We start from the raw sequence: 27078 nt of genomic DNA on the forward strand, positions 1-27078 counted from the left end.
TTACTACTCTTTACAGGAAGTATGGTTGCCAGACAAGTTCCACTCACCAAGGCATAAGATAAACCATCTGGAAGACGTGTATGGTCAAAGCAGCAGAGAAACTTCAGCGAGCTATTCATAAAATCTAACTTTCAGCATTTATTTTGAAGGAGCTTGCACGTAAAGAAATAAACTAATATCCTGCTGCAAAAATGTCTGTCGCAGGCTTCAAGAAACAATTTTATAAAGCCAGCCAGGTCAGTGAACAACAACTTTTTTACTTCGGCTAACGTTAGCTTGCTAGCGGTAGCTTTACTTATGCAAAAGCTATTAATGTTATTTTTTTACGAGGAAATATGTGACCCAAATGTTTATCTAAATTATTCAACTTTTAATTTAGTCTAATGGATAACTTCGGTGGACGGGTAAAGTCATCGCAAAGTTAAATCGGCATAGCGCCGGTGAGTTGGGAACGTTAGTTAGCTACTGTTAGCAGCTAGCTAGATGTCAGTTCAGCACGGTTTAGAAACTCTTGACTGTGCAGTTACTTTGTCGCGTCGTTATGCGATTGACACAATGTTTAAATTTGCTACGGCTAGCTCACTACAATGTTTCAATTTGCCATTAAAAAAAACGCGTTTGAAAACAGCGCCATTGCAGCGATGTCATTATATGTTTGCATAGCTAGCTAAATTAGCTAGTGAGTTTCGTATCAGAATGTTGACTTGACTCAATTTAAATACCCCTTCTCTCATTCTCTGCTGAGTTCAGCATAAAAATTCAACCACTCTCCTGACATACATCCTGGCCTGGGTTTACCAGATTTCCATTGGAGGGATGGGTAAAGCAGGGTAGACTAGAGGCGAATTAAACTAGCTGTGTGAGTGAACGAGACATTAAACCTTTTTATCTGAGCTCAACCAACAAGTGTGTGTCGGGATGATGTCATGGACATTTTATTATAATAGCTAAATATATTGGTAAAACTACAGATGCTTATCAGCCTGCATTGCCATATCCATTGTCATGACTACAGAGAATGCACCTCTGACTGAAGTTACCATCATGTGTCCGTTTGTTGGGAGGGATGGAGGGAAGTGTAGTGTTTCTGGATGGAGAGGGACATTCCATTCCTTCTAGACTAGAGGTCGACAAATTATGATTTTTCAACGCCAATACCGATACGGATTATTGGAGGACCAAAAAAGCCGATACCGATTATTATTATTATTATTAATAATAAAATAAAAAACACATGTATTTGTAATAATGACAATTACAACAATACGAACACTTATTTTAACTTAATATAATACGTCAAAATCAATTTAGCCTCAAATCAATAATGAAACATGTTCAATTTGGTTTAAATAATGCAAAAATAAAGTGTTGGAGAAGAAAGTAAAAGTGCAATATGTGCCATGTAAGAAAGCTAACGTTTAAGTTCCTTGCTCAGAACATGAGAATATATGAAAGCTGGTGGTTCCTTTTAACATGAGTCTTCAATATTCCCAGGTAAGAAGTTTTAGGTTGTAGTTTATTATAGGAATTATAAGACTATTTCCCTCTATACCATTTGTATTTCATTAACCTTTGACTATTGGATGTTCTTTTAGGCACTTTAGTATTGCTAGTGTAACAGTATAGCTTCCGTCCCTCTCCTCGCTCCTCCCTGGGCTCGAACCAGAAACACAACGACAACAGCCACCCTCGAAGCAGCATTACCCATGCATAGCAAGGGAAACAACCACAGGCTCAGAGCGAGTGACGTTTGAAACGCTATTAGCGCGCGCTAACTAACCAGCCATTTAACTTCGGTTACACCAGCCTCATCTCGGGAGTTGATAGGCTTGAAGTCATAAACTTCAAGGGGCCGAAAGTGCTATTTGAATTAATGTTTATGCGCCTGCTTCTGCCCACCACTGCTCAGTCAGATACTTAGATACTTGTATGCTTGTATGATCAGTCAGATTATACGCAGCGCAGGACACGCTAAATAATATCTAGTAATATCATCAACTGTGTGTCAAAACTAGTGATTATGAATGATTGATTGTTTTTTATAAGATAAGTTTAATGCTAGCTAGCAACTTACCTTGGCTTACTACATTCGCTTAACAGGCGAATGCCTCCTTGTGGAGTGCAACAAGAGGCAGGTCGTTATTGCGTTGGACTAGTTAACTGTAAGGTTGCAAGATTGGATCCCCCGAGCTGACAAGGGGAAAGTCTGTCGTTCTGTCCCTGAACGAGGCAGTTAACCCACCTTTCCTAGGCCGTCATTGAAAATAAGAATGTGTTCTTAACTGACTTGCCTAGTTAAATATAGGTGTAAAAAAAGGCAAAATCGGTGTCCAAAAATACCGATTTCCGATTGTTGAAAACTTGAAATTGGCCTCTATTCCAGACCCACCGCACTGTTGTTCTCTCTACAAACTATTCCCTTCCCCCTCTACCATTCCCTTCATCTGTCCATCTCCATGACAAATTATCTTGTAGTTGGAGTGATAGTGCTAATTTGCATATGGATGGGGATGATTGGTAACCATGATTGACTCCATGGGTCTACCAGCCATAACAGGTGAATTCCTCACTCTCTACTTGCCAGATACAACATGCCCTTTTGTGGAATTTAGTGCGTGATGTAGTTGTCACACTAACAATAGCACTTATCTAATAATACGTTTGTTATTGAACGGATATGAAACGCATTGTAGCCCTTGCCGATACGAACAGAATCTGCATTTGGCATCAAGGGAAATAACTACAGAACAGTTTGTATAGTCCTAAGGAAGTCTTCTGACAGCTTTGAGAGAGAGAAACTGTTGAAATGGGCCTATTAGGTTTTTGTAAATACACTTGAGGCCCTCCATAAATACTGCTGTAACACAATGTGTTTGTGTGTATGTGTGTGAACTGGAATGGCCTCTGACTGTACCACTCACCTCTACAGCATATCCTAGCCTCAGACAGGTCATTTTGCATAGACACCAATTAGGCTGGGCATAGTCACCCTCAAGCCCCTGTCATTAAATGTCCCATGAGTGTGCAGAGACTCAGGCGTACCCTTATTATGAGGCCATCTGCTATGTTATAGGGGCCTGTTTTGGAAATATGAGTGCAGTCTGTTGTAGTGTTGTCACGATTAAGGTTGGGTGATATTTGGGAGACCTCTTCTATGATATTCTGCTCCAAATATCACAATATCCAATATAACTGTTTTGCCACGTTAATGACAATGTTTCCAGACTGCAATTGTTGTGCTTATTTACAATATTATAGTCCTATTCACACTGTGAAAAAATAAGGCTTTGTTGTGACATGGCTATCATTAATGTGATGAATGCTATTCATCGAATAATTACCTACTACGTTTAATTATTACTCAATTAAATTTACCATGTAACAGTTAACTGATTAGGAATTTGGGGCACCACGGGAAAAGTTTATTTAATGAGTTACCGTTTCCCAAATTAACTCAGGAATATATCGATATCATACCAGTCATCAATCAATCATTTCCTCATATCACTCGTTCTGAATGTTGTTGACTTAGTTTAGGGTTCGTCCATATTTACAAAGTGATGAATCAGCGAAACACGAATTTGCTTAATTATGTATTTACTAACTAAATAATACATAAACACACACACACAGTATAGGTTATTGATTACTAACATAATGCAATGAAAACAGTCCCTAGTGGACTAACCCGATATGACGGCTTGTTACACAATTGAAAGGGGGTGGGGAAAGAAAGAACGGGAGAGACAGAGTGGACTTATCGTACATACATTTGGAAACTACGCTCACTGTAAGTATGAATATTTAGCACCCTAATAACCGCTCATTCGGATTAGAAATGCAACATATACTTACTCGTAGATGTCTTTCTCTGCCGTCTCTCTGAAACCACTCGGTCTGTTTATGGCAAGTAATTTGATGTAAGTCTCTTGTTGTCCACCAGAGGTCACAATGTTCTTAGTTGTAGGCTTATTTTGTTCTGGAGTGTTCTTAGAATAGATACATCAGAGGTGTACCACACGGTGGTGAAAGGGATCTGTCTTCCCTCTGGTCTTTGGTCAATTGTCCTAGACTACTTGTATATACCAGCTGCAGACTGGGAATGTTTGGTCTAGTCTTCACCTTCAGGGGTTGGCATGTAGCCTAGTGGTTAGTGTTGCTGGGTCAAATCCCCGAGCTGACAAGGTAAAATTCTGTCGTTCTGCCCCTGAACAAGGCAGTTCCCTGGTAGGCTGTCATTGTAAAAAAGAATTTGTTCTTAACTGACTTGCCAAGTTAAATTAAGGTTACATTGTCACTTGGTCTTTACCATTTTGGTATTGTAGTTTTACCCATTTTAACGTGTGGACTAGAGGTCAACCGATTATGATTTTTCAATGCCGATACCAATTATTGGAGGACCAAAAAAGCCGATACCGATTAATCTGCCGAATTTTATTTGTAATAATGACAATTACAACAATACTGAATTAACACTTATTTTAACTTAATATAAAACATCAATAAAATCAATTTAGCCTCAAATAAATAATGAAACATGTTCAATTTGGTTTAAATAATGCAAAAACAAAGTGTTGGAGAAGAAAGTAATATGTGTCATGTAAAATATGTGCCATGTAAAAAAGCTAACGTTAAAGTTCCTTGCTCAGAACATTAGAACATATGAAAGTTGATGGTTCCTTTTAACATGAGACTTCAATATTCCGAGGTTTTAGGTTGTAGTTAATATAGTATTTATAGGACTATTTCTCTCTATACCATTTGTATTTCATATACCTTTGACTATTGGATGTTCTTATAGGCACTATAGTATTGCCAGTGTAACAGTATAGCTTCCGTCCCCCTCCTCGCCCCTACCTGGGTTCGAACCAGGAACACATCGACAACAGCCACACTCGAAGGGTCGTTACCCATCGCTCCACAAAAGCCGCGGCCCTTGCAGCGCAAGGGGAATAACTACTCCAAATCTAAAAGCGAGTGACGTTTGAAACAGTATTAGCGCACACCCAGCTAACTAGCTAGCCATTTCACATTGGTTACACCAGCCATTAGGCTGATAGGCTTGAAGTCATAAACAGCGCTGTGCTTGCGAAGAGTTGCTGGCAAAACGCACGAAAGTGCTGTTTAAATTAATGCTTACGAGCCTGCTGCTGCCTACCATCGCTCAGTCAGACTGCTCTATCAAATCAGACTTAATTATAACATAATAACACACAGAAATATGAGCCTTTGGTCATTAATATGATCAAATCATTTCGAAAACAAAACGTTTATTTCAGTGAAATACGGAATGGTTCGGTATTTTATCTAACGGGTGGCATCCCTAAGTCTAAAAATTCTTGTTACATTGCACAACCTTCAATCTATGTCATAATTACGTAAAATTCTGGCAAATTAGTTCGCAAAGAGCCAGGCAGCCCAAACTGTTGCATATACCCTGACTGCGTGCAATGAACGCAAGAGAAATGACACAATTTCACCTGGTTAATATTGCCTGCTAAACTGGATTAGTAGTTATAAGTGATTATGATTGATTGTTTTTATAAGATAAGTTCAATGCTAGCTAGCAATTTACATTGGCTTCTACTGCATTCACGTAACAGGCAGGCTACTCGTGGAGCGCAATGGTTAGAGCGTTGGACTAGTTAACTGTGCGGTTGCAAGATTGAAACCCCTGAGCTGACAAGGTGAAAATCTGTCATTCTGCCCCTGAACAAGGCCGTTAACCCACAGTTCCTAGGCAGTCATTGAAAATAAGAATGTGTTCTTAACTGACTTGCCTAGTTAAATAAAAGGTGTCTTTTTCTTTTTTTTTACAAAAATACCGATTTCCGATTGTTATGAAAACTTAAAATCGGCCCTAATTAATCGGACATTCCGATTAATCGGTCGACCTCTAGTGTGGACCAAGTCCTCACATTCTCTGGTCTGTATTTAAATTATCAGCGAACTCTGGCCTTGGAGGGTGTTCTGTCCTGTTGACACAATGTCTGTGCTCACATGGGCGTGGTTACTGACTGGGCCCAGGTTTAAAGGAAAAGCCATTATCTCATTTAAAGGCTAAAATCACGCTTCTATCATTTCAAAAGTATTCTTATACGTAATTTATTTTATACAACATTTAGATGCAAACCTGATAACTAGGACGTGTACACTTTCAGAGTTACAGTTATCTTGTTATACAGTCTTTCTGATCATCTTAATGACATCACAAAATAGACATTTTCCTTATTCCATCCCTCATCATCCCCAATGTTTGGATGTGGAAATATATTGTCCCAGTGTCTGGTGTTGAAGTTTTGGCAAGAGTCTCTCTCTATACACAGCACATTCCTTTGTTCAATACTGCAGGGCAAGAGAGAGAAAGTTTACGACCTGCGTTAAGTCATAAAACCTGCCCAACTCCCCCCTTCCTCTCTGGTGGGAGGGGGTGGGTGGGGGTCTGGCTATCTGTCAGCCTTGTGCCGAGCTGAACTGGCGCCTTTGATCCTTACTAAGGAGAGAAAGTCATGACAGCTTAGTTCATCAATTTAGATGTAATTTTCAACATATTGATACAGCATAACTGATAAAACTGCCTAATTTTGGTTAGTACATTTCAAATAGAGTATAGTCTTACACTTCACGATATATCGTCAATGTCAAATATCACGATATTCTATTGAATCACATATCGGCCCAACCCTAGTCACGATACCCAAATTTTAGTATCACTACTTTATACCAGGGGTATTCAACTCTGACCCTACGAGTGCTGGAGCCTGCTGATTTTATGTTCAACATTGATAATGAATTGCACCCACCTGGTGTCCCAGGTCTAAATCAGTCCCTGATTTAGAAGGTAGCACTGGGGGGAAAAACACAGTGGAACAGGCTTTGAGGTCCAGAGTTGAGTTTGAGGGCTCTATACTATCACGATACTGCAGAAGGAGAAAAAAAACTAAGTGGGGAGATGGACTGATTTTTCTTTTTTTGTGGGGGGAGATTTGCTTTCAAAAATTTGCTTTCAAAAAATGTATAGAGCATCCAATGCTTCTGTTTTTTTTAAAGTCCACAACCATGCTGAAATAACATAGGAGACCATTTTTGAGGTTTGGTAAAACTCTAAATATTGATTTGAGTGTAGTTAGTCTTTATTTCAAGTGCTCATGCACCTAGGGCTGTTTTTATTTGGCAGTGTTTCTTTAGCTCACATGGAGTTTGCAAAACAAATGCCCACTTGATTGATGCAAATTATCCTGATTCTGCCAGGTAGGTGTAGGCTAGTTTGTACTTAACTTGAGAAGGTTTTTGGGAAAGCCTTTCCATCTACCAGAAAACGGTTATCATTAGCATTCCTAATGGCTACACAAGCTGGTAGACATACTCACACCGCTAACACACACAGACTTCGGGGAATACGAATCACTGATGCGTGCTGTTCATGTCTTATGATAAACTTGGGAAAATGTGTTGCTTTTCTAATTAGTTCAGTATATTTAGTTGATTTCCAAACGTGAGATACGTTTGATAGAAGAACCAAAAGTAACTTTCTAATTCTGGATCGTTCTTAATGTTGTAGTATTCGAAAAAGCGCTGAAGTATTGGTACTAGAGGTTGACCAATTAATCGGAATGGCCAATTTAATTAGGGCCGATTTCAAGTTTTCATAACAATCGGAAATCGGTATTTTTGGACGCTGATTTTGCCAATTTTAATTTATTTGTTTAAAAAAAAAAAATGACACCTTTTATTTAACTAGGCAAGTCAGTTAAGAACACATTCTTATTTTCAATGACTGCCTATGAACGGTGGGTTAACTGCCTTGTTCAGGGGCAGAACGACACATTTTCACCTTGTCAGCTCTGGGATTCAATCTTGCAACCTTACGGTTAACTAGTCCAATGCTCTAACCACCTGCCTCTCATTGCACTCCACGAGGAGCATGCCTGTTACGCAAATACAGTAGAAGCCAAGGTAAGTTGCTAGCTAGCATTAAACCTATCTTATAAAAAACAGTCACTCATAATCACTAGTTAACTTTTTTTATTATTATTATTTTTTTTATTTATTTCACCTTTATTTAACCAGGTAGGCAAGTTGAGAACAAGTTCTCATTTACAATTGCGACCTGGCCAAGATAAAGCAAAGCAGTTCGACACATACAACGACACAGAGTTACACATGGAGTAAAACAAACATACAGTCAATAATACAGTATAAACAAGTCTATATACGATGTGAGCAAATGAGGTGAGAAGGGAGGTAAAGGCAAAAAAGGCCATGGTGGCAAAGTAAATACAATATAGCAAGTAAAACACTGGAATGGTAGTTTTGCAATGGAAGAATGTGCAAAGTAGAAATAAAAATAATGGGGTGCAAAGGAGCAAAATAAATTAATTAATTAAATACAGTAGGGAAAGAGGTAGTTGTTTGGGCTAAATTATAGGTGGGCTATGTACAGGTGCAGTAATCTGTGAGCTGCTCTGACAATTGGTGCTTGAAGCTTGTGAGGGTGATAAGTGTTTCCAGTTTCAGAGATTTTTGTAGTTCGTTCCAGTCATTGGCAGCAGAGAACTGGAAGGAGAGGCGGCCAAAGAAATAATTGGTTTTGGGGGTGACTAGAGAGATATACCTGCTGGAGCATGTGCTACAGGTGGGAGATGCTATGGTGACCAGCGAGCTGAGATAAGGGGGGACTTTACCTAGCAGGGTCTTGTAGATGACATGGAGCCAGTGGGTTTGGCGACGAGTATGAAGCGAGGGCCAGCCAACGAGAGCGTACAGGTCGCAATGGTGGGTAGAATATGGGGCTTTGGTGACAAAACGGATTGCACTGTGATAGACTGCATCCAATTTGTTGAGTAGGGTATTGGAGGCTATTTTGTAAATGACATCGCCAAAGTCGAGGATTGGTAGGATGGTCAGTTTTACAAGGGTATGTTTGGCAGCATGAGTGAAGGATGCTTTGTTGCGATATAGGAAGCCAATTCTAGATTTAACTTTGGATTGGAGATGTTTGATATGGGTCTGGAAGGAGAGTTTACAGTCTAACCAGACACCTAAGTATTTGTAGTTGTCCACGTATTCTAAGTCAGAGCCGTCCAGAGTAGTGATGTTGGACAGGCGGGTAGGTGCAGGTAGCGATCGGTTGAAGAGCATGCATTTTGTTTTACTTGTATTTAAGAGCAATTGGAGGCCACGGAAGGAGAGTTGTATGGCATTGAAGCTTGCCTGGAGGGTTGTTAACACAGTGTCCAAAGAAGGGCCAGAAGTATACAGAATGGTGTCGTCTGCGTAGAGGTGGATCAGAGAATCACCAGCAGCAAGAGCGACCTCATTGATGTATACAGAGAAGAGAGTCGGTCCAAGAATTGAACCCTGTGGCACCCCCAGAGGTCCGGACAGCAGACCCTCCGATTTGACACACTGAACTCTATCAGAGAAGTAGTTGGTGAACCAGGCGAGGCAATCATTTGAGAAACCAAGGCTGTCGAGTCTGCCGATGAGGATGTGGTGATTGACAGAGTCGAAAGCCTTGGCCAGATCAATTAATACGGCTGCACAGTAATGTTTCTTATCGATGGCGGTTAAGATATCGTTTAGGACCTTGAGCGTGGCTGAGGTGCACCCATGACCAGCTCTGAAACCAGATTGCATAGCAGAGAAGGTATGGTGAGATTCGAAATGGTCGGTAATCTGTTTGTTGACTTGGCTTTCGAAGACCTTAGAAAGGCATGGTAGGATAGATATAGGTCTGTAGCAGTTTGGGTCAAGAGTGTCCCCCCCTTTGAAGAGGTGGATGACCAATCTTTGGCAATCTCAGACGACACGAAAGAGAGGTTGAACAGGCTAGTAATAGGGGTGGCAACAATTTTGGCAGATACTTTTAGAAAGAAAGGGTCCAGATTGTCTAGCCCGGCTGATTTGTAGGGGTCCAGATTTTGCAGCTCTTTCAGAACATCAGCTGAACGGATTTGGGAGAAGGAGAAATGGGGAAGGCTTGGGCGAGTTGCTGTTGGGGGTGCAGTGCTGTTGACCGGGGTAGGAGTAGCCAGGTGGAAAGCTAAACTACACATGGTTGATGATATTACTAGTTTATCTAGCGTGTCCTGCGTTGCAACACTGGGGATGAATTAACAAAAGCGCATTTGTAAAAAAAAAAAAGCACAATTGTTGCACGACTGTACCTAACCATAAACATCAATGCCTTTCTTAAAATCAATACACAGAAGTTTATATTTTTAAACCTGCATATATTAAGGCAATATTAACCAGGTGAAATTGTGTCACTTCTCTAGCGTTCATTGCACGCAGAGTCAGGGTATATGCAACAGCTTTGGCAGCCTGGCTCATTGCGAACTAATTTGCCAGAATTTTACGTAATTATGACATAACATTGAAGGTTGTACAATGTAACAAGAATATTTAGACTTAGGGATGCCACCCGTTAGATAAAATACCGAACGGTTCCTTATTTCACTGAAATAATAAACGTTTTGTTTTCAAAATTATAGTTTCCGGATTCGACCATATTAATGACCAAAGGCTCGTATTTCTGTGTGTTATTATGTTATAATTAAGTCTATGATTTGATATTTGATAGAGCAGTCTGAATGAGCGATGGTAGGCAGCAGCAGGCTCTTAAGCATTCATTCAAACAGCACTTTCGTGCGTTTTACCAGCAGCTCTTCGCAAGCACAGCGCTGTTTATGGCTTCAAGCCTATCAGCCTACTGGCTGGTGTAACCGATGTGAAATGGCTAGCTAGTTAGCGGGGTGCGAGCTAATAGCATTTCAAACGTCACTCGCTCTGAGACTTGGAGTAGTTATTCCCCTTGCTCTGCAAGGGCCGTGGCTTTTGTGGAGCGATGGGTAACGCTGCTTCGAGTGGTTGTTGTCGATGTGTTCCTTGTTCGAGCCCAGGTAGGGGCGAGGAGAGGTACGGAAGCTATCCTGTTACACTGGCAATACTAAAGTGCCTATAAGAACATCCAATTGTCAAAGGTATATGAAATACAAATGGTATAGAGAGAAATAGTCCTATAATTCCTATAATAACTACAACCTAAAACCTGGGAATATTGAAGTCTCATGTTAAAAGGAACCACCAGCTTTCATATATTCTAATGTTCTGAGCAAGGAACTCAAACGTTGCCTTTTTTACATTGCACATATTGCACTTTTACTTCTCCAACACTTTGTTTTTGCATTATTTACACCAAATTGAACATTTTTCATTATTTATTTGAGGCTAAATGGATTTATTGATGTATTATATTAAGTTAAAATAAGTGTTAATTCAGTATTGTTGTAATTGTCATTATTACAAATAAATGTAAAAATCGTCTGATTAATCGTATCGGCTTTTTTGGTCCTCCAATAATCGGTATCGGCGTTGAAAAATCATAATCGGTCGACCTCTAATTGGTACACCGTGCAACACTAGTCTGTTGGTGTGTTACTTACCCTGTATCTGGTGGGGTGACTTGTTCGCTTGTGGGTGTGGGCCATGGTGTGTTTCGTAAATCTCGCAACGCAGCAGTAGTGCCCAAACCGGATTCCTGGGTCGTTATTTTTACCAGGAGAACCGATCAGGTCAACAGCCTGCCGATAAACACACACACACAGTCACTTCCACACACACACACACTATCACACACTCACTCACATGCAAAGTGTTATGCACGTACAATACAACGTCAGTAACAGTCTGTTGGCACACACGCATATACAGACACTCTTGCGCTTCCTCTTCTCTCTCTGACACAGTTCAAGCTCATTTGTTAGTCACTGTCAACATGAACTTGAAATTATTTCATGTCAAATTTCAATGCCTATGACATTGAAAACCAATACGTAATTGCTTAATTTTGTGTCACTGAACTCCATACATGAGTCTGTTCCAATTCATAATATTGACTCTACTGTCATATGAGGAATTGTTTTGAGTTGGCTCTTGGCAACATATGTTGATAATTTTGCTGCTGGGGTTTTAAAATTAGTAGCCTACTTGTTGCTACATCTTGAACCGCAGATCATGGAACAGGCTATGGCAGCATTAATGCACGGAGGGAGAACCTGCAAAATGGCTGGTGCTCATCATGTGAACGTACACCAGAGAGATGTGTTGATAACATGAACAAACGCACCAGAAATATGTTCCCACTCCCAGGCAGGCCCACCTCCAGTCCTACATGTTATGTCATATGACATCATGTGGATTACAGCTATCAGTAGCTGAAACCTGGCCACTGAGCATGTAATGTGACAGCATTGAGCACGCCAGGTTATGGTAACTGCAACAGTTATTGCACTTCAGGTGCAACTTGTTTCACGATGCATGGCAACAGCTGAAGCAGGACTGAAGCAGGCGTACGGTCTTTGAGAGTGTATTGCACATTGATGGGCAGGTTATTAAGGTTGATGAGTAGTTACTAGTTGATATGTTTTAATCAGTGGTGTAAAACTTTTGGAATGGAGCGAAAGCCTGCATACACTGGGTCTCCATGACTTAGATGAAAGAACACTGCTAATGTAAAGACTGGTTGACTAACCCATCTGCTGTGTGCATGTAGTGAGATAAATGCCCTGGAGATAGCTGCACTGAGTCACATGGTGGAGGAATATTCAAAAATAGTTATTTTTACCTGCCAATCAACCAAAAGCTTCTGGTGATTGTGTGTGCATGTGCACATGGGTGTGTCTGTGTGTGTGTGTGAGAACGTCTCTGTCTGAAAGTGTTCCTGTCTATCGGTGACTTGTGGGGTCTGCTCTGGTGACTTTTTAAAAGGACATTCTACCCCAAAATGAATTCAAATAAAATTATGCTGACAGCAAATTGTATTTTTTATTAAACCACGTTTTTTATGTGTTTTTTTGTTTTGTTGGGGGTGGAGTTACAGGTACATTATCCATTTAAATGTTAACGTTTATAAAACATGTACCTGTAGGCTGCCACTAAAAATAAAGAAAAAAGAAATAAATATAGTATGAAAAATACTAAAAACAAAGTGGTCATCTGTGTGCTCATCGTCCTCACCAGGGTCTTGACCTGACTGCAGTTCGGAGTCGTAACCGACTTCAGTGGGCCAATGCTCACCCTCGATGGCCACGGGCACACTGGACAAGTGTTCTCTTCACTGATGAATCCTGGTTTCAACTGTACCGGCCAGATGGCCGACAGTGTGTATGGCTCGTGTGAGCGAGCGGTTTGCTGATGTCAATGTTGTAAACAGAGTGCCCCATGGTGGGGTTATGGTATGGGCAGGTATATGCTACAGAAAACGAACACAGTTGCATTTTATCAATTGCAATTTGAATGTACAGAGATACTATGATGAGATCCTGAGGCCCATTGTCGTGCCGTTCATCTGCCGCAATTACTTCATGTTTCAGCATAATAATGCACCACCCCATGTCACAAGGATCTGTACACAGTTCCTGGAAACTGAAAATGTCCCAGTTCTTCCATGACCTGGATACTCACCAGACATGTCACCCATTTGAGCATGTTTGGGATGCTCTGGATCAACGTGTACGACAGCGTGTTCCAGTTTCTGCCAATATCCAGCAACTTTGCACAGCGATTTGAAGAGGCGTGGGACAACATTCCACAGGCCACAATCAACAGCCTGATCAACTCTATGCAAATGAGATGTTGCGCTGCATGAGACAAATGGTGGTCACACCACATAAAGACTGGTTTTCTGATCCACGCCTCTACCTTAGAAAATAAGGTATTGCTGACCAACAGATGCATAACTGTATTCCTGGGCTTGTGAAAATCCATAGATTAGGGCTTAATCAAATTATTTCAATTGACTGATTTCCTTTTTATGAACTGTAATTCAGTAAAATCTTTGAAATAGTAGCATATAGAGGTGAAATGTTGTATTGACCATGTTCAGCGTAGACTTTCACTGCTAGGAGTATACATGTCCTGTAATGAACCAGCAGAGACTGGAGAAGAGCAAATTTTCTCCATCACATGGGCAATACCACGTTTCACTTCTATATGCTACTATTCTGTCTGAATTAGGTCTGCTTTGTTGTGATCGAAAATTAATGTCCAGTGCAGAATGGATGTGAAAGAGACTTGTAGTCAACGTATTATTCTCCTCCCTTGTCCTTTGTAGATGGTGAGTGAGAAGGTGGGGGGTGCAGAAGGAACCAAGCTGGATGAAGACTTCAAAGATTTGGAGAAGGTAAGGACTCTTTCCCCTTAACAAAACGACCCTCCTGTACTACAAACAACCGTTTTTGTTAAAGGAAGTTGTACATAATTGTCTTACCCTTTCTCTCCTCCCCACAGAGGGCAGATGTTACCAGCAAAGCGGTGGTGGATCTAATCTCTAAAACCTCTGAGTACCTGCAGCCCAACCCAGCGTCCAGGGCCAAGCTGACCATGCTGAACACAGTGTCTAAGATCCGGGGCCAGGTGAAGAGCCCTGGCTACCCCCAGGCTGAGGGGCTGCTGGGGGAGAGCATGGCCAAGTTCGGACGAGAGATGGGAGAGGACACCAACTTTGGTAAGAAAGAAATTGGTTTCATAAATCGCCATACGTTTTTTATTTTAGCCTTTGCCCCTCAAAATACAGAATTCCAGGTGTGTGTGTATGTATGAAGTAATGACCACTCAAAACAGTACTCAACAGAAGAACATTGTCCTTTGTGGCAGTTGAGTGGATTGTGTACCCACTCATGTAAATGTTTGTCCTGTAGGTGGGGCCCTGGTGGACGTGGGCGAGTCCATGAAGAGGCTGGCCGAAGTCAAGGACTCTCTGGATATCGACGTCAAGCAAAACTTTATCGACCCGCTGCAGGCCGTCGTTGACAAGGACATCAAAGATATCCAGGTACAGATCTAGAATGAGTGATTCTCAACTCTCCCCCAATGTTACACATTTTTGTTCTAACCCTGCAAAATCAACTAAGGGAGGGCTCTCTCCTTCTCCCTGCTCAGCATCATCTGAAGAAGCTGGAGGGCAGGCGTCTGGACTATGACTATAAGAAGAAGCGGCAGGGGAAGATCCCAGACGAGGAGCTGAGATCGGCCCTGGAGAAGTTCCATGAGTCCAAAGAGATGGCTGAGAGCTCCATGCACAACCTGCTGGAGACTGACGTGAGTCATCAAATCAAATTGTATTAGTCACATGCGCCGAATACTACAGGTGTTGTAGACCTTAGAGTGAAACGCTTACTTACAAACCACTAACCAACAATGCAGTTAAAAAAAATATGAATAAGAAATAAAAAGGAACAATTAATTTAAGGGCAGCAACAGTAAAATATATATACATATACAGGGGGGTACCGGTGCAGAGTCAATGTGCGGGGGCACTGGTTAGTCGAGGTAATCAAGGTAATCTGTACATGTAGATAGTGATTATGCATAGATAATAACAGAGTAGCAGCGGCGTAAAAATGCACGCAATACTGTAAGTCGCTTTGGATAAATGTCTGCTAAATTATATACAGGTAACTTCCAAAATAATGGAAACACTTTTGTAAATTAGGGATACAAAATATATTGAAAACAGGTGCCTCCACACAGGTTTGGTTCCAGAGTTAATTAACCAATTAACTTCCCATCATGCTTAGGGTCATGTATAAAAATGCTCGATAGGCCATTATTTTGGCTACCGTGGCTATGCCCCCATAGGATGACAATGCCCCCATCCACAGGACACGAGTGGTCACGTAATGGTGTGATGAGCATGAAAACAATATAAACCATATGCCATGGCCGTCTCAGTCACCAGATCTCAACCCAATTGAACACTTATGGGACAACCAAATTATTGAATTTCTAGTGGAAGAATGGTTTCGCATCCCTCCGATAGTTCAAGATACTTGTAGAATCTATGCCCAGGTGCATTGAAGCTGTGCTGTCTCGTGGTGGCCCCCATCGCTCTATTAAGACACTTTATGTTGGTGTTTAATAACTCTAAACATTGCATTATAACGGTGACAAACTGTTCGGGCCTACGTAAACCTGTCCCGACAGCAGAGCTTTATTTTAAGCACCATGTAGGGAATCCTTACCAGTGAAACAGTTCATTCAGCCTCATTTACTGCCTTTTTTTAAAACATAGCTGATATGGCTGACTTGCTTAAACAAATGTGGTTTCTACTGACAATTGAGATGTACAAACTATGGCATAAGGGAACGATGAGCGGAAAAGAGGCCATCCATAATTTCGATTTAAGACAATGAGAGAGCTAGGATGGACGTAATCAATATAACTGTTTGTTCAGCACTTTTGAAATGTACAGCGACAGAATTCAGAACATGGGCTGTTCTTAGTATTCTCCCTGTACACCAAGTCAGAACCGTAGGATAAATAAAGGGAGCATATAAGCAGACAATGAATGCTCTTACAATATTCAACAATATTTCTCTAAAACAGGCTACATGTGCACCACCAAGTCAAAACAGTAAGGGGAAAGGGACCAAATTATTAGGGTGAGGCACATGGGCTACTAACGGCTTACTACACAACATACACTTCGTATTACTTCCTTAGCTACGGGGGGGAAACAAGGTCGAATCATGACATCAGTGATCTTCAGGTTGGCGCTCTAGCAAGAGGCCCGAGTTCCCGACTTGGAATTGCGAGTTGGATGACTGTTTGAAGTAGGAGCCACCCCCCCCACAGAGTTCCCAGTTGTCTTGAACTCAGAAGGATTGAAACATTGGACCACCACACACCCTCTCCATCAAATAGCAGACAGGGGAAGGAAAATAGTCATTGCCATGCAATGCTTGCAGTTAGCCACTGATTCCTTCCTAATCATTCATTGTTGAATTTGCAATTTCCAACTTGTTGTGTAATGTTTATGGCCAAATAGCACAGATAGATAAAACCTATAATTTCACTTCATATGACAAGGATTGAAGAGGATTTGCCAGTAGATTGTCGATGTGATTCATGACTGCTTGTCTGGCTTGATAGCTAATATTTTGAAAGTATGATGTCGACATGAGTCCAATCAAAGCTACGGTAGACATAACATGATTTGACATCGTTTTATTTGTGGCCAATGACCTTCAGCATTCTTAGATGGACACTTATAATGTAAATCTATTGCAGCACCCAAGATAGATCATGTTTGTATGCGGCTTTATTATCTCAATTATACATTTTTTACATAGTTTGCAAACTGATAAGTGATACGTAGTAATGCCAAAATAACATGCAAAACACACGTGTGTGTGTGTGTGTGTGTGTGTGTGTGTGTGTGTACACACACACACACACACACACACACACACACACACACGCACGTGTGTTTTGCATGTTATTATATATATATACAGTGCCTTGCGAAAGTATTCGGCCCCCTTGAACCTTGCGACCTTTTGCCACATTTCATGCTTCAAACATAAAGATATAAAACTGTATTTTTTTTGTGAAGAATCAACAACAAGTGGGACACAATCATGAAGTGGAACGACATTTATTGGATATTTCAAACTTTTTTAACAAAAAATGTCAGTCTCTCGATGTGCAAAACTGATAGAGACATACCCCAAGCGACTTACAGCTGTAATCGCAGCAAAAGGTGGCGCTACAAAGTATTAACTTAAGGGGGCTGAATAATTTTGCACGCCCAATTTTTCAGTTTTTGATTTGTTAAAAAAGTTTGAAATATCCAATAAATGTCGTTCCACTTCATGATTGTGTCCCACTTGTTGTTGATTCTTCACAAAAAAATACAGTTTTATATCTTTGTTTGAAGCCTGAAATGTGACAAAAGGTCGCAAAGTTCAAGGGGGCCGAATACTTTCGCAAGGCACTGTGTGTGTGTGTGTATATATATATATATATATATATATAAATATAATTAGCTAAACAGGTGTGGCTCAAAACAGGTGGCTCTCTGCCCCACCTGACCTGAATGATTGGTCGCCACTGCCTGTATACTATATATAGTGCTCCTTACAAATGAATTGGTCGTAAAGTGCTCCCTTAACAGAAACATACAGTATGTGCCTAAACTTCTCAATAGCAAGTATAAACAGTGACAAGGAATAAAGGGAGCCTATTTTCCATTGGTTGTCTGGGTAGAAGGTCAGAGCTAGTATGATCGTCATGCCATATGAGGTTTCATACTCCCAAGCCATAATACCTATCGCTAGCGTTAGCACTAGATTTGGCATCAACGTTAGCATTAGCCTTGATGAGTATTTCAGGACCAGAATGCAGTCCACTTGCCACGACTACATAGCTGGCGAGTGGAACAGTTAAGTCATGTCACAGCAATGTTGGTACTAGCAACTGAGAACATGTCTAACCCATCTGATGCCCTGGGGCCTCATTTATAAATGTTGCGTATGTATAAAATATACCCCAAAACATGCATGCGTCAGTTTTCCCGCAAAAGTTGGCATTTATTAAATCTGAACTTGGCGTGAGAATGTGCTTCACTCCACGCAAACTTTAGACCATGTGTACGCACATGTTCTAGTGGTTGAAGTATTGTATTGCGTGCAAATGGGGGATGAATAAAAAACAAGATGCAGCCATTGGCAGTTAGTAGGCCTAAGAGTGAAAATCTGTGTATAAAAAGAACCTACCTAAAATAATTAGACATAGGAAGTAGTTTCCTACTTATTTTCATTGCAGAATAAATTTCTCACATTCTGCCCGTGATGCATCCCCGAAGTAGCCATACAACAAATGACCATGCGCATCTCTAATTTAATTGGGCCAAGTAGCTTAGTAAATAGAGGCTATGTATTTCAAGCTTTGCTGTTGCCTATGCCATCCCATTGGCAGCACGGTTTATAACAGAATCAAGTTGAATTTAACAGATGAACAGACAGTTGATCTTTTACATTGAAGTACAGTGCCTTCGGAAAGTATTCAGACACCTGGACTTTTTCTATGTTTTGTTATGCTACAGCCTTATTCTAAAATGGATTAAATAAAAATACATTTACATAAGTATTCAGTCCCTTTACTCGGTACTTTGTTGAAGCACCTTTGGCAGCGGTTACAACATCGAGTCTTCTTGGGTATGCCGCTACAAGCTTGGCACACCTCTATTTGGGGAGTTTCTCCCATTCTTCTGTGCAGATCCTCTCAAGCTCTGTCAGTTTGGATGGGGAGCGTTGCTGCACAGCTATTTTCAGGTCTCTCCAGAGATGTTCGATCGGGTTCAAGTCTGGGCTCTGGCTAGGCCACTCAAGGATGTTCAGAGACTTGTCCCGAAGCCACTCCTGCGTTGTCTTGGCTGTGTGCTTAGGGTCGTTTTCCTATTGGAAGGTGAATGTTCGCCCCAGTCTGAGGTCCTGAGTTTTCTGGAACAGGTTTTCATCAAGGATCTCGCTGTACTTTGCGCCGTACATCTTTGCCTTGACTGGTCTCCCAGTCCCTGCCACTGAAAAACATCCCCACATGATGCTGCCGCAACCATGGTTCACTGTAGGGATGGTGCCAGGTTTTGTTTTTTCTCAAGGTGACGCTTGTCATTCAGGCCAACGAGTTCAATCTTGGTTTCATCAGACCAGATAATCTTGTTTCTCATGTTCTGATAGTCCTTTAGGTGCCTTTTGGCAAACTCCAAGTGGGCTGTCGTGTGGCTTTTTACTGGGGAGTGGCTCCACAGAGTCAGTTTGTCTAGGCGGCTAGTTCCAAACTTCTTCAATTTAAGAATGATGGAGGCCACTGTGTTCTTGGGGACCTTCAATGCTGCAGACATTTTTTGGTACCCTTCCCCAGATCTGTGCCTCGACACAATCCTGTCTCTGAGCACTACGGACAATTCCTTCAACCTCATGGCTTGGTTTTTGCTCTGACATGCACTGTCAACTATGGGACCTTTTTTATATAGACCGGTGTGTGCCTTTACAAATAATGTCCAATCAATTGAATTTGCCACAGGTGGACTCCAATCAAGTTGTAAAAGCATCTGAAGGATGATCAATGGAAACAGGATGCACCTGTGCTCAATTTAGTCTGTCATAGCAAAGGGTCTGAATACTTACCACACCCAATGCCAAGAGTGTGCAAAGATGTCATCAAGGCAAAGGGTGGCTACTTTGAAGAATCTAAAATATATTTAGATTTGTTTAACACTTTTTTTTAGTTACTACATGATTCCATATGTGTTATTTCATAGTTTTGATTTATTCACTATTATTCTACAATGTAGAAAATAGTACAAATAAAGAAATCCTGGAATAAGTAGGTGTGTCAACTTTTGACTGGTACTGTGTTCTTTTATATATAGTGCAGTCTGACATTATCGAGATTCTTGATAAACATGAGCAATAAGGACTATAAAGTAAATCATTGAAATACTGAGCTTTATTGTATATTCAAAACAATTACCATTAACAGTGGAGGTTAGCATGTCTTGGGGGTATGATCTTTCAGTAACTGCCAAAAGAAAGGAAAAACCAATCGTGTTTCAATGCCACTTTTGGTTACTGTATGACTCCATGTCTTATTTCATAGTTTTCATGTCTTCACTATTATTCTACAATTTAGAAAAAAGTAAAATAACGATACTCTTGAATAAGTAGGTGTGTCCAAACTTTAGACTATTTTTTTGAGCAGTGTGTATATATATATATATATATAAAACAAAGGTAACACTAAAATAACACATCCTAGATCTGAATGAATGAAAAATATTCTTATTAAATACTTTTTTCTTTACATAGTTGAATGTGCTGACAACAAAATCACACAAAAATTATCAATGGAAATCAAATTTATCAACCCATGGAGGTCTGGATTTGGAGTCACACTCAAAATTAAAGTGGAAAACCACACTACAGGCTGATCCAACTTTGATGTAATGTCCTTAAAACAAGTCAAAATGAGGCTCAGTAGTGTGTGTGGCCTCCACGTGCCTGTATGACCTCCCTACAATGCCTGGGCGTACTCCTGATGAGGTGGCGGATGGTCTCCTGAGGGATCTCCTCCCAGACCTGGACTAAAGCATCCGCCAACTCCTGGACAGTCTGTGGTGCAACGTGGCGTTGGTGGATGGAGCGAGACATGATGTCCCAGATGTGCTCAATTGGATTCAGGTCTGGGGAACAGGCGGGCCAGTCCATAGCATCAATGCCTTCCTGTTGCAGGAACTGCTGACACACTTCAGCCACATGAGGTCTAGCATTGTCTTGCATTTAGGAGGAACCCAGGGCCAACCGCACCAGCATATGGTCTCACAAGGGGTCTGAGGATCTCATCTCTGTACCTAATGGCAGTCAGGCTACCTCTGGCGAGCACATGGAGGGCTGTGTGGCCCCCCAAAGAAATAACACCCCACACCATGACTGACCCACCGCCAAACCAGTCATGCTGGAGGATGTTGCAGGCAGCAGAACGTTCTCCACGGCGTCTCCAGACTCTGTCACGTCTGTCACATGTGCTCAGTGTGAACCTGCTTTCATCTGTGAAGAGCACAGTGCGCCAGAGGCGAATTTGCCAATCTTGGTGTTCTCTGGCAAATGCCAAACGTCCTGCACGGTGTTGGGCTGTAAGCACAACCCCCACCTGTGGACGTCGGGCCCTCATACCACCCTCATGGAGTCTGTTTCTGACCGTTAGAGCAGACACATGCACATTTGTGGCCTGCTGGAGGTCATTTTGCAGGGCTCTGGCAGTGCTCCTCCTGCTCCTCCTTGCACAAAGGCGGAGGTAGTGGTCCTGCTGCTGGGTTGTTGCCCTCCTACAGCCTCCTCCACATCTCCTAATGTACTGGCCTGTCTCCTGATAGCGCCTCCATGCTCTGGACACTACTCTGACGGACACAGCAAACCTTCTTGCCACAGCTCGCATTGATGTGCCATCCTGGATGAGCTGCACTACCTGAGCCACTTGTGTGGGTTGTAGACTCCGTCTCATGCTACCACTAGAGTGAAAGCACCGCCAGCATTCAAAAGTGACCAAAACATCAGCCAGGAAGCATAGGAACTGAGAAGTGGTCTGTGGTCACCACCTGCAGAACCACTCCTTTATTGGGGGTGTCTTGCTAATTGCCTATAATTTCTACCTGTTGTCTATTCCATTTGCACAACCTCATGTGAAATGTATTGTCAATCAGTGTTGCTTCCTAAGTGGACAGTTTGATTTCACAGAAGTGTGATTGACTTGGAGTTACATTGTGTTGTTTAAGTGTTCCCTTTATTTTTTTGAGCAGTGTATATAGAAATATGCAAAAATATCTAAACCTGTTTTCGCTCTGTCATTATGGGGTATTGTGTGTAGATTGCTGAGGATTTTTTTTTACATCCATATTAGAATAGGGCTGTAACAAAATGTGGAAACAGTGAAGGGGTCTAAATACTTTCCGAAGGCACCATGTATGCAACTACTGTAAGTAGCCTACTGTTATGTTATGTTTTTGAGTAGTTTCAGAACTTGCGGGCAGCCCAGCATATTTAGGATTGGGGTCAAAGTCGATCTAAAACATTGTTGAATTCAAACGTTCTGCTGACAGATCCACAACAATTAGCGGCAGATTTTATTCAAGAATCTGTCAGTCCTTTGCCAAATACTACATAAATGACTGTAAAAGATTAAAAGATTCTGCCAACACCTTCGAAGACATTTTGATCAAATTTGCCATTGCTCTTTCTTTTAGAAACTGACGTGGCCTAATTCCAATAGTTCTAGATTATGCAGCAAATAAAGGGTGTTTTCACAATAAAAGGTGAATGGAGGGCGTTTTCCAGGCAGAGTTATAATGCTTGTTCACGTGCGCACAGTTTTAAGACTGGTCTGATTTATTTTTAGACATACGTATTCATTTCAGAAATTGTGTAATTTACGCAACTGTTATAAACGAGGCCCATTTTAGGTATTTACCTTTTATTCTTCACTCCAGGTATGGAGTGAGTACAACACGTGTTAGTCAGGAACAAAGTAGTTTTGAGAGTCAGAAAATAGGCCTTGTGAGGGGAGAGAATGAAGAACAATGAAGCAAACGTGCCTAAGTGTTCCATGGTAATGGCGTTTCTTGTCCCGTCCCCTTGTAGAAATAATACATCTGACTGATTTCTGTGCTTGTGTGTAGGTGGAGCAGGTGAGTCAGATGGCTTCTCTGGTGGAGTCCCAGCTGCAGTATCACAAACAGGCCGTGCAGGTTCTGGAGGAGCTGACTGACAAACTCCAAGACCGGTATTTAAGCTCTGTGTGTGTGGACATCTACAATTCAGTTGAATGTGTGTGTGTGTGTGTGACCGGAGTCATCCCCTCTCCTGTGTGTGTATCAGGCTGAACGAGGCCCAGTCTCGCCCCAGGCGTGAGTACACTCCTAAACCCCAACCCTCCTTTGACTACGGAGAGCCGGAGCACTCAAACGGAGGATACTCCCCCACTGCCAACTCCCCTTCCTACTCATCAGGTAAGATTGGCCCTTAGCTGCGTGTGGTGTGCGTGCTTTTCTCCCTGTCTGTGTGTATCTATTGTCTCACCAGCCCAGAACGGATCTTTCTCTGTATGTATAGCCCCCCTTGTAGAAGTTCCATCCTTCCACAGAACACCGTCCATGAAGAACAATCAACACTGTGAGTGTGTGTGTGAGTCTGTGAAAGAGTGACACTTAAATGGTATTTTATTGACTCCCTTCGGGATTTTTTTTTTTTTTTAAATAACATGGAATGGTGTGTGTTGGATGCTTTAACCCTCCCATCCCCTGCATGTCACCACAAAGAGTATATGTTTGGTCACTAACACACACTCCCACGTGCCCCAGCCTCTACAACCACTAAACTAACCCTGTGTACTGGATCTGTTAGCTGGTAACAATTCCCTTCAGCCATCTGAACCCAGAGGTTTGGAGGTTTCTGAAGTGTTCTGGTTCCGGAAGTGTTCCTCTCCTGCATCTCCCTCATTTAAACTCTGGAAGTGGTCCTGGTTTGAAAATGCGAACCGTGTTTCAGAAGAATGCAACATTTTTAAGTTTCCTTTTTCTCTTTCCAACACGTTCCTCTCCTTCCCTGTCCCCAGGCTCTGAGCCGTGCGCTAAGGCATTATATGACTTTGAGCCGGAGAATGAGGGTGAGCTGGGCTTCCACGAGGGCGACATCATCACGCTGACCAACCGCATCGACGAGAACTGGTTGGAGGGCACACTCCACGGCCAATCAGGATTCTTCCCCAACAACTACGTAGAAGTGGTGGTGCCCCTGTAACGCTCAGAGAGGAGAAGAGGGAGGGAGAGGGAGATGAGGGGGCATCTCAATTGTCTGAAATGGGTCACTGGTCTAAATACAAGGAGATCTCGGCATGAGGAAAGTAGCTGAGGAGAGGTCACTTTAGATTGAGATTCACCCAAATATGGATGGACAGAAAAAGTGAGGGAGACAGGATAAGGATGCTGACAGAGGCAAAAGTTAGTACAACATTGGGGTTGGGTGTATCTTTGTTTTCATTCTCTATGCACCTGTGCACTTTCTACCCTTCACCTCCCTTACCAGGAGATATGAAGAAGGGGTTCCTAGAGGAGATGTTTGTGTTATTATGCGTGACCTGTACCTATGAACACTACCAGGCTATGCTGTAAGCAGACCTGGGGGTGGGGGGGGGGGTGGCAGCAAAATTGCCTTGACATTGTTGCCTTTAATCACTAATTTACTTTACGTTGTCCTCATTTCTAGGCACTCTTCCACGAGTGGGAATCAAAAGCCTGTTTAATTTTCATTCACACACGCCCTCTTCTTTTATATACAAGATGTGGAGCGTTAGATTGAGCTCCGTTTTAGCACTTATATGCTGCCCTCTGCTGGTCTGTGTGTTATACCGTCAGGAGTAGGATGGAGTTGCAGTAGATACAGATCCTTTTGCATGTCCCCCCCCCCCCCCCTAATGGTTTATTTCATGGTCCTTTTTTTCAAACTCATAATCTATCCCATACTTGTAAAAATGTGATGTGTATGTGTGTATATGTGGAATAACTAGCCTGATTTCCAGCTTGTTTCTACTGAAGCCAACGTGGCCATTGTCTTGGTAAAGGCAACAATATGGGGTTGGGCACATAGGCTAGTGAATAACTGTAGTGAATGGTCCTTTTCTGTTGGCATACACACAGCTCTGCTGGTCAGAGTTGTACTACGTCTCTGAACACTATCTCTGTTTAGTACTGTTACTGCTGCTAGGCTGTCTTTCATAGACTCCGTCTGCAATACCTCTCTGCCTTCCTCTCCTCTGTATCTCTGCCTTACACTAACTTTTACATAGTCTAATTATCAAAAAGGGGACATTTTGCATTTCTCACCCAAAGTCCTTCGTTCTGAATGTGTTTTTGTGTTCTAAAACCAATTTGTAGTAATCTGCGCCCTGTGACAATAACCCTAGTCTCTGTGCCTGAGGGCTGAAACCAAAGTAAAAAATACAAATTGCGTGTAGATGGATACCACAGTGGCCTATAATTGACTTGCTACAGTCTGTGTACAGTCAGTAAGGTGTATGTCTGTCAGTATGCATCGCTTGTTGACACGGCTGGCAGGGTCTTGGAGAATGTTATCAGGTTTTCTAGAGTATTTACGTGTCACCCCCAGTGTGTGTGTGGGAGAGAAAGAGTGGACAGAGGACTGGATATGACCAAACACGGGTGTTTTTCTGGGTGTTACAAACGGTTCTAGTTTCAATTCCACCTTTAACCCAGAGCCTCAGAACTGTAAAGATATGAACTCTACACACAGACAATAACTGGTTCTCCTTGTTATCTCGTTGTTTCACTCATTCATGGCATCCGTGGAACTGGAGCATAATCTTTTATATAGAAATAGCACAGTTTATCCCCTACCCCCGCTCTCTGCCCCCATTCCTATGCCCCCTTGCCTCCCCTCCTACCCCTCTCTCACACCTGCCCCTGGTCCCTCCCTATTGTCATCCCTAACCCCCCCCCACTCATCTCCTAATCCTCCCCCTCGAGCCCTGCCTCTCTCCCATCACTACAGAACTCTCCCTCTCTCTCTCCACTCCTTCCCTAGAACATTTTGGCATGTTCCTGTTAACTTAATGTTTACATGTTTCTCTTGTCTATTATATTTGTTGAGTTGACATGGTTTTGGGTTTAGGGCCTCTGTCAGTGAGTAATGTTTAGGTGCAGGTGCCATGGTCCTTTAGCCTAACTTAAAAATAACTAGGCAGGGGGAAGAGAGGATCATGTTGTGCCAAGTACCTCGTTATACCTGTGTCGATTTAATAATATAACAAAGGGTTCAGACCACCTTTTGTCAGTTTTTGTGGACGTGTGTCGTTGTCAACTATTCTAATGCCATTGGTGACTAATTATATGTGTATGTTTTTCACACTACATTCGGGGCTGGGGTAAGATCTACCAACCCCCCTACTGGAGTACCATATTAGTTAGATATTATGAAAATAAGTATTATCTTAACTTTATTTTAATATACAGAATCATATTGGAAGGTGTCTTGTGTAAATTGCTAGTAGCCTGCATGTGTCTATAGGTAATGCCTTGGTTTAGCGATTTAGTGCCTCATTATGAGGCTCTTTTTTTGTTGTAACTGTGACACTCCAGGGATCGAGGCTTGAACCAATTCAGGATCTTTTTGTATGGATTCTCTCTATATTATCTTTGTATTGTCATACATAATCTCCTGTGTATTGTATATTTTTGTTATGATGTAAAGGGGAAAGGATGCTGTCCTTTCACTTGTTAAATAAATATAAAGGAAAGTGAAGTGGCCCTTCGTGTGCTGGTTGTATCTTCAGGGTTACAATGCATGATTGGATGGATTGTTTTATTTTGGGGGGGATGCACATTATGCATATAATTTACATATGAATGACTATTTTCAGAAGTCTTTCATTAATACAGTGTAGTTTCAATATTATACACATATGTTGAATGAAATGACGTTAACTGTAGCCTAAATTCATAGAATAATTTATTCAGTGGTTTCAAAAACAAGTCTTGTCAAAAAAAATAATAGGTCTGGAATAAGTGTCCAAGCAGGTGGTGTTAGACAAGCAATCTATTTGAGATGTCACAACCAATCTCTCACCCTACTGAAGAAGCCCAATCAAAGCAAACTTCACAATAAACCACACAATGACATATCCTATACTGACTGACACATAAGGACGTGCACGACAGCCAGCTG

General features: G+C 41.8%; 1 protein-coding gene across 2 annotated transcripts; it reads left to right on the plus strand.

Annotated features, from left to right (window-relative positions):
- On the plus strand, positions 1 to 26660 carry LOC139376295 (endophilin-A2-like). Of its 2 annotated transcripts, XM_071118669.1 has the most exons (9): positions 1 to 236; positions 14117 to 14185; positions 14293 to 14509; positions 14703 to 14836; positions 14944 to 15102; positions 23019 to 23122; positions 23218 to 23348; positions 23452 to 23511; positions 23954 to 26660. In XM_071118669.1, the coding sequence occupies exons 1-9, from the start codon at positions 192 to 194 to the stop codon at positions 24136 to 24138; spliced, it is 1104 nt and encodes a 367-aa protein (XP_070974770.1). In that variant the 5' UTR covers positions 1 to 191; the 3' UTR covers positions 24139 to 26660. The 2 variants fall into 2 exon arrangements, with proteins under 2 accessions (XP_070974770.1, XP_070974771.1); XM_071118670.1 differs by lacking the exon at positions 23452 to 23511.
- Positions 26661 to 27078: the final 418 nt, after the last annotated feature.

Source organism: Oncorhynchus clarkii, chromosome 20 (genome assembly GCF_045791955.1).
Source record: "Oncorhynchus clarkii lewisi isolate Uvic-CL-2024 chromosome 20, UVic_Ocla_1.0, whole genome shotgun sequence".
Taxonomy (NCBI): Eukaryota; Metazoa; Chordata; class Actinopteri; order Salmoniformes; family Salmonidae; genus Oncorhynchus; species Oncorhynchus clarkii.

Coding starts and splice junctions, on each gene's coding strand:
- LOC139376295 (XM_071118669.1), top strand. CDS start 192: ATGTCTGTCGCAGGCTTCAAGAAACAATTTTATAAAGCCAGCCAG. Junction 14,510..14,702: donor GGGAGAGGACACCAACTTTG/GTAAGAAAGAAA, acceptor TTTGTCCTGTAG/GTGGGGCCCTGGTGGACGTG. Junction 23,349..23,451: donor CTCCCCTTCCTACTCATCAG/GTAAGATTGGCC, acceptor CTGTATGTATAG/CCCCCCTTGTAGAAGTTCCA.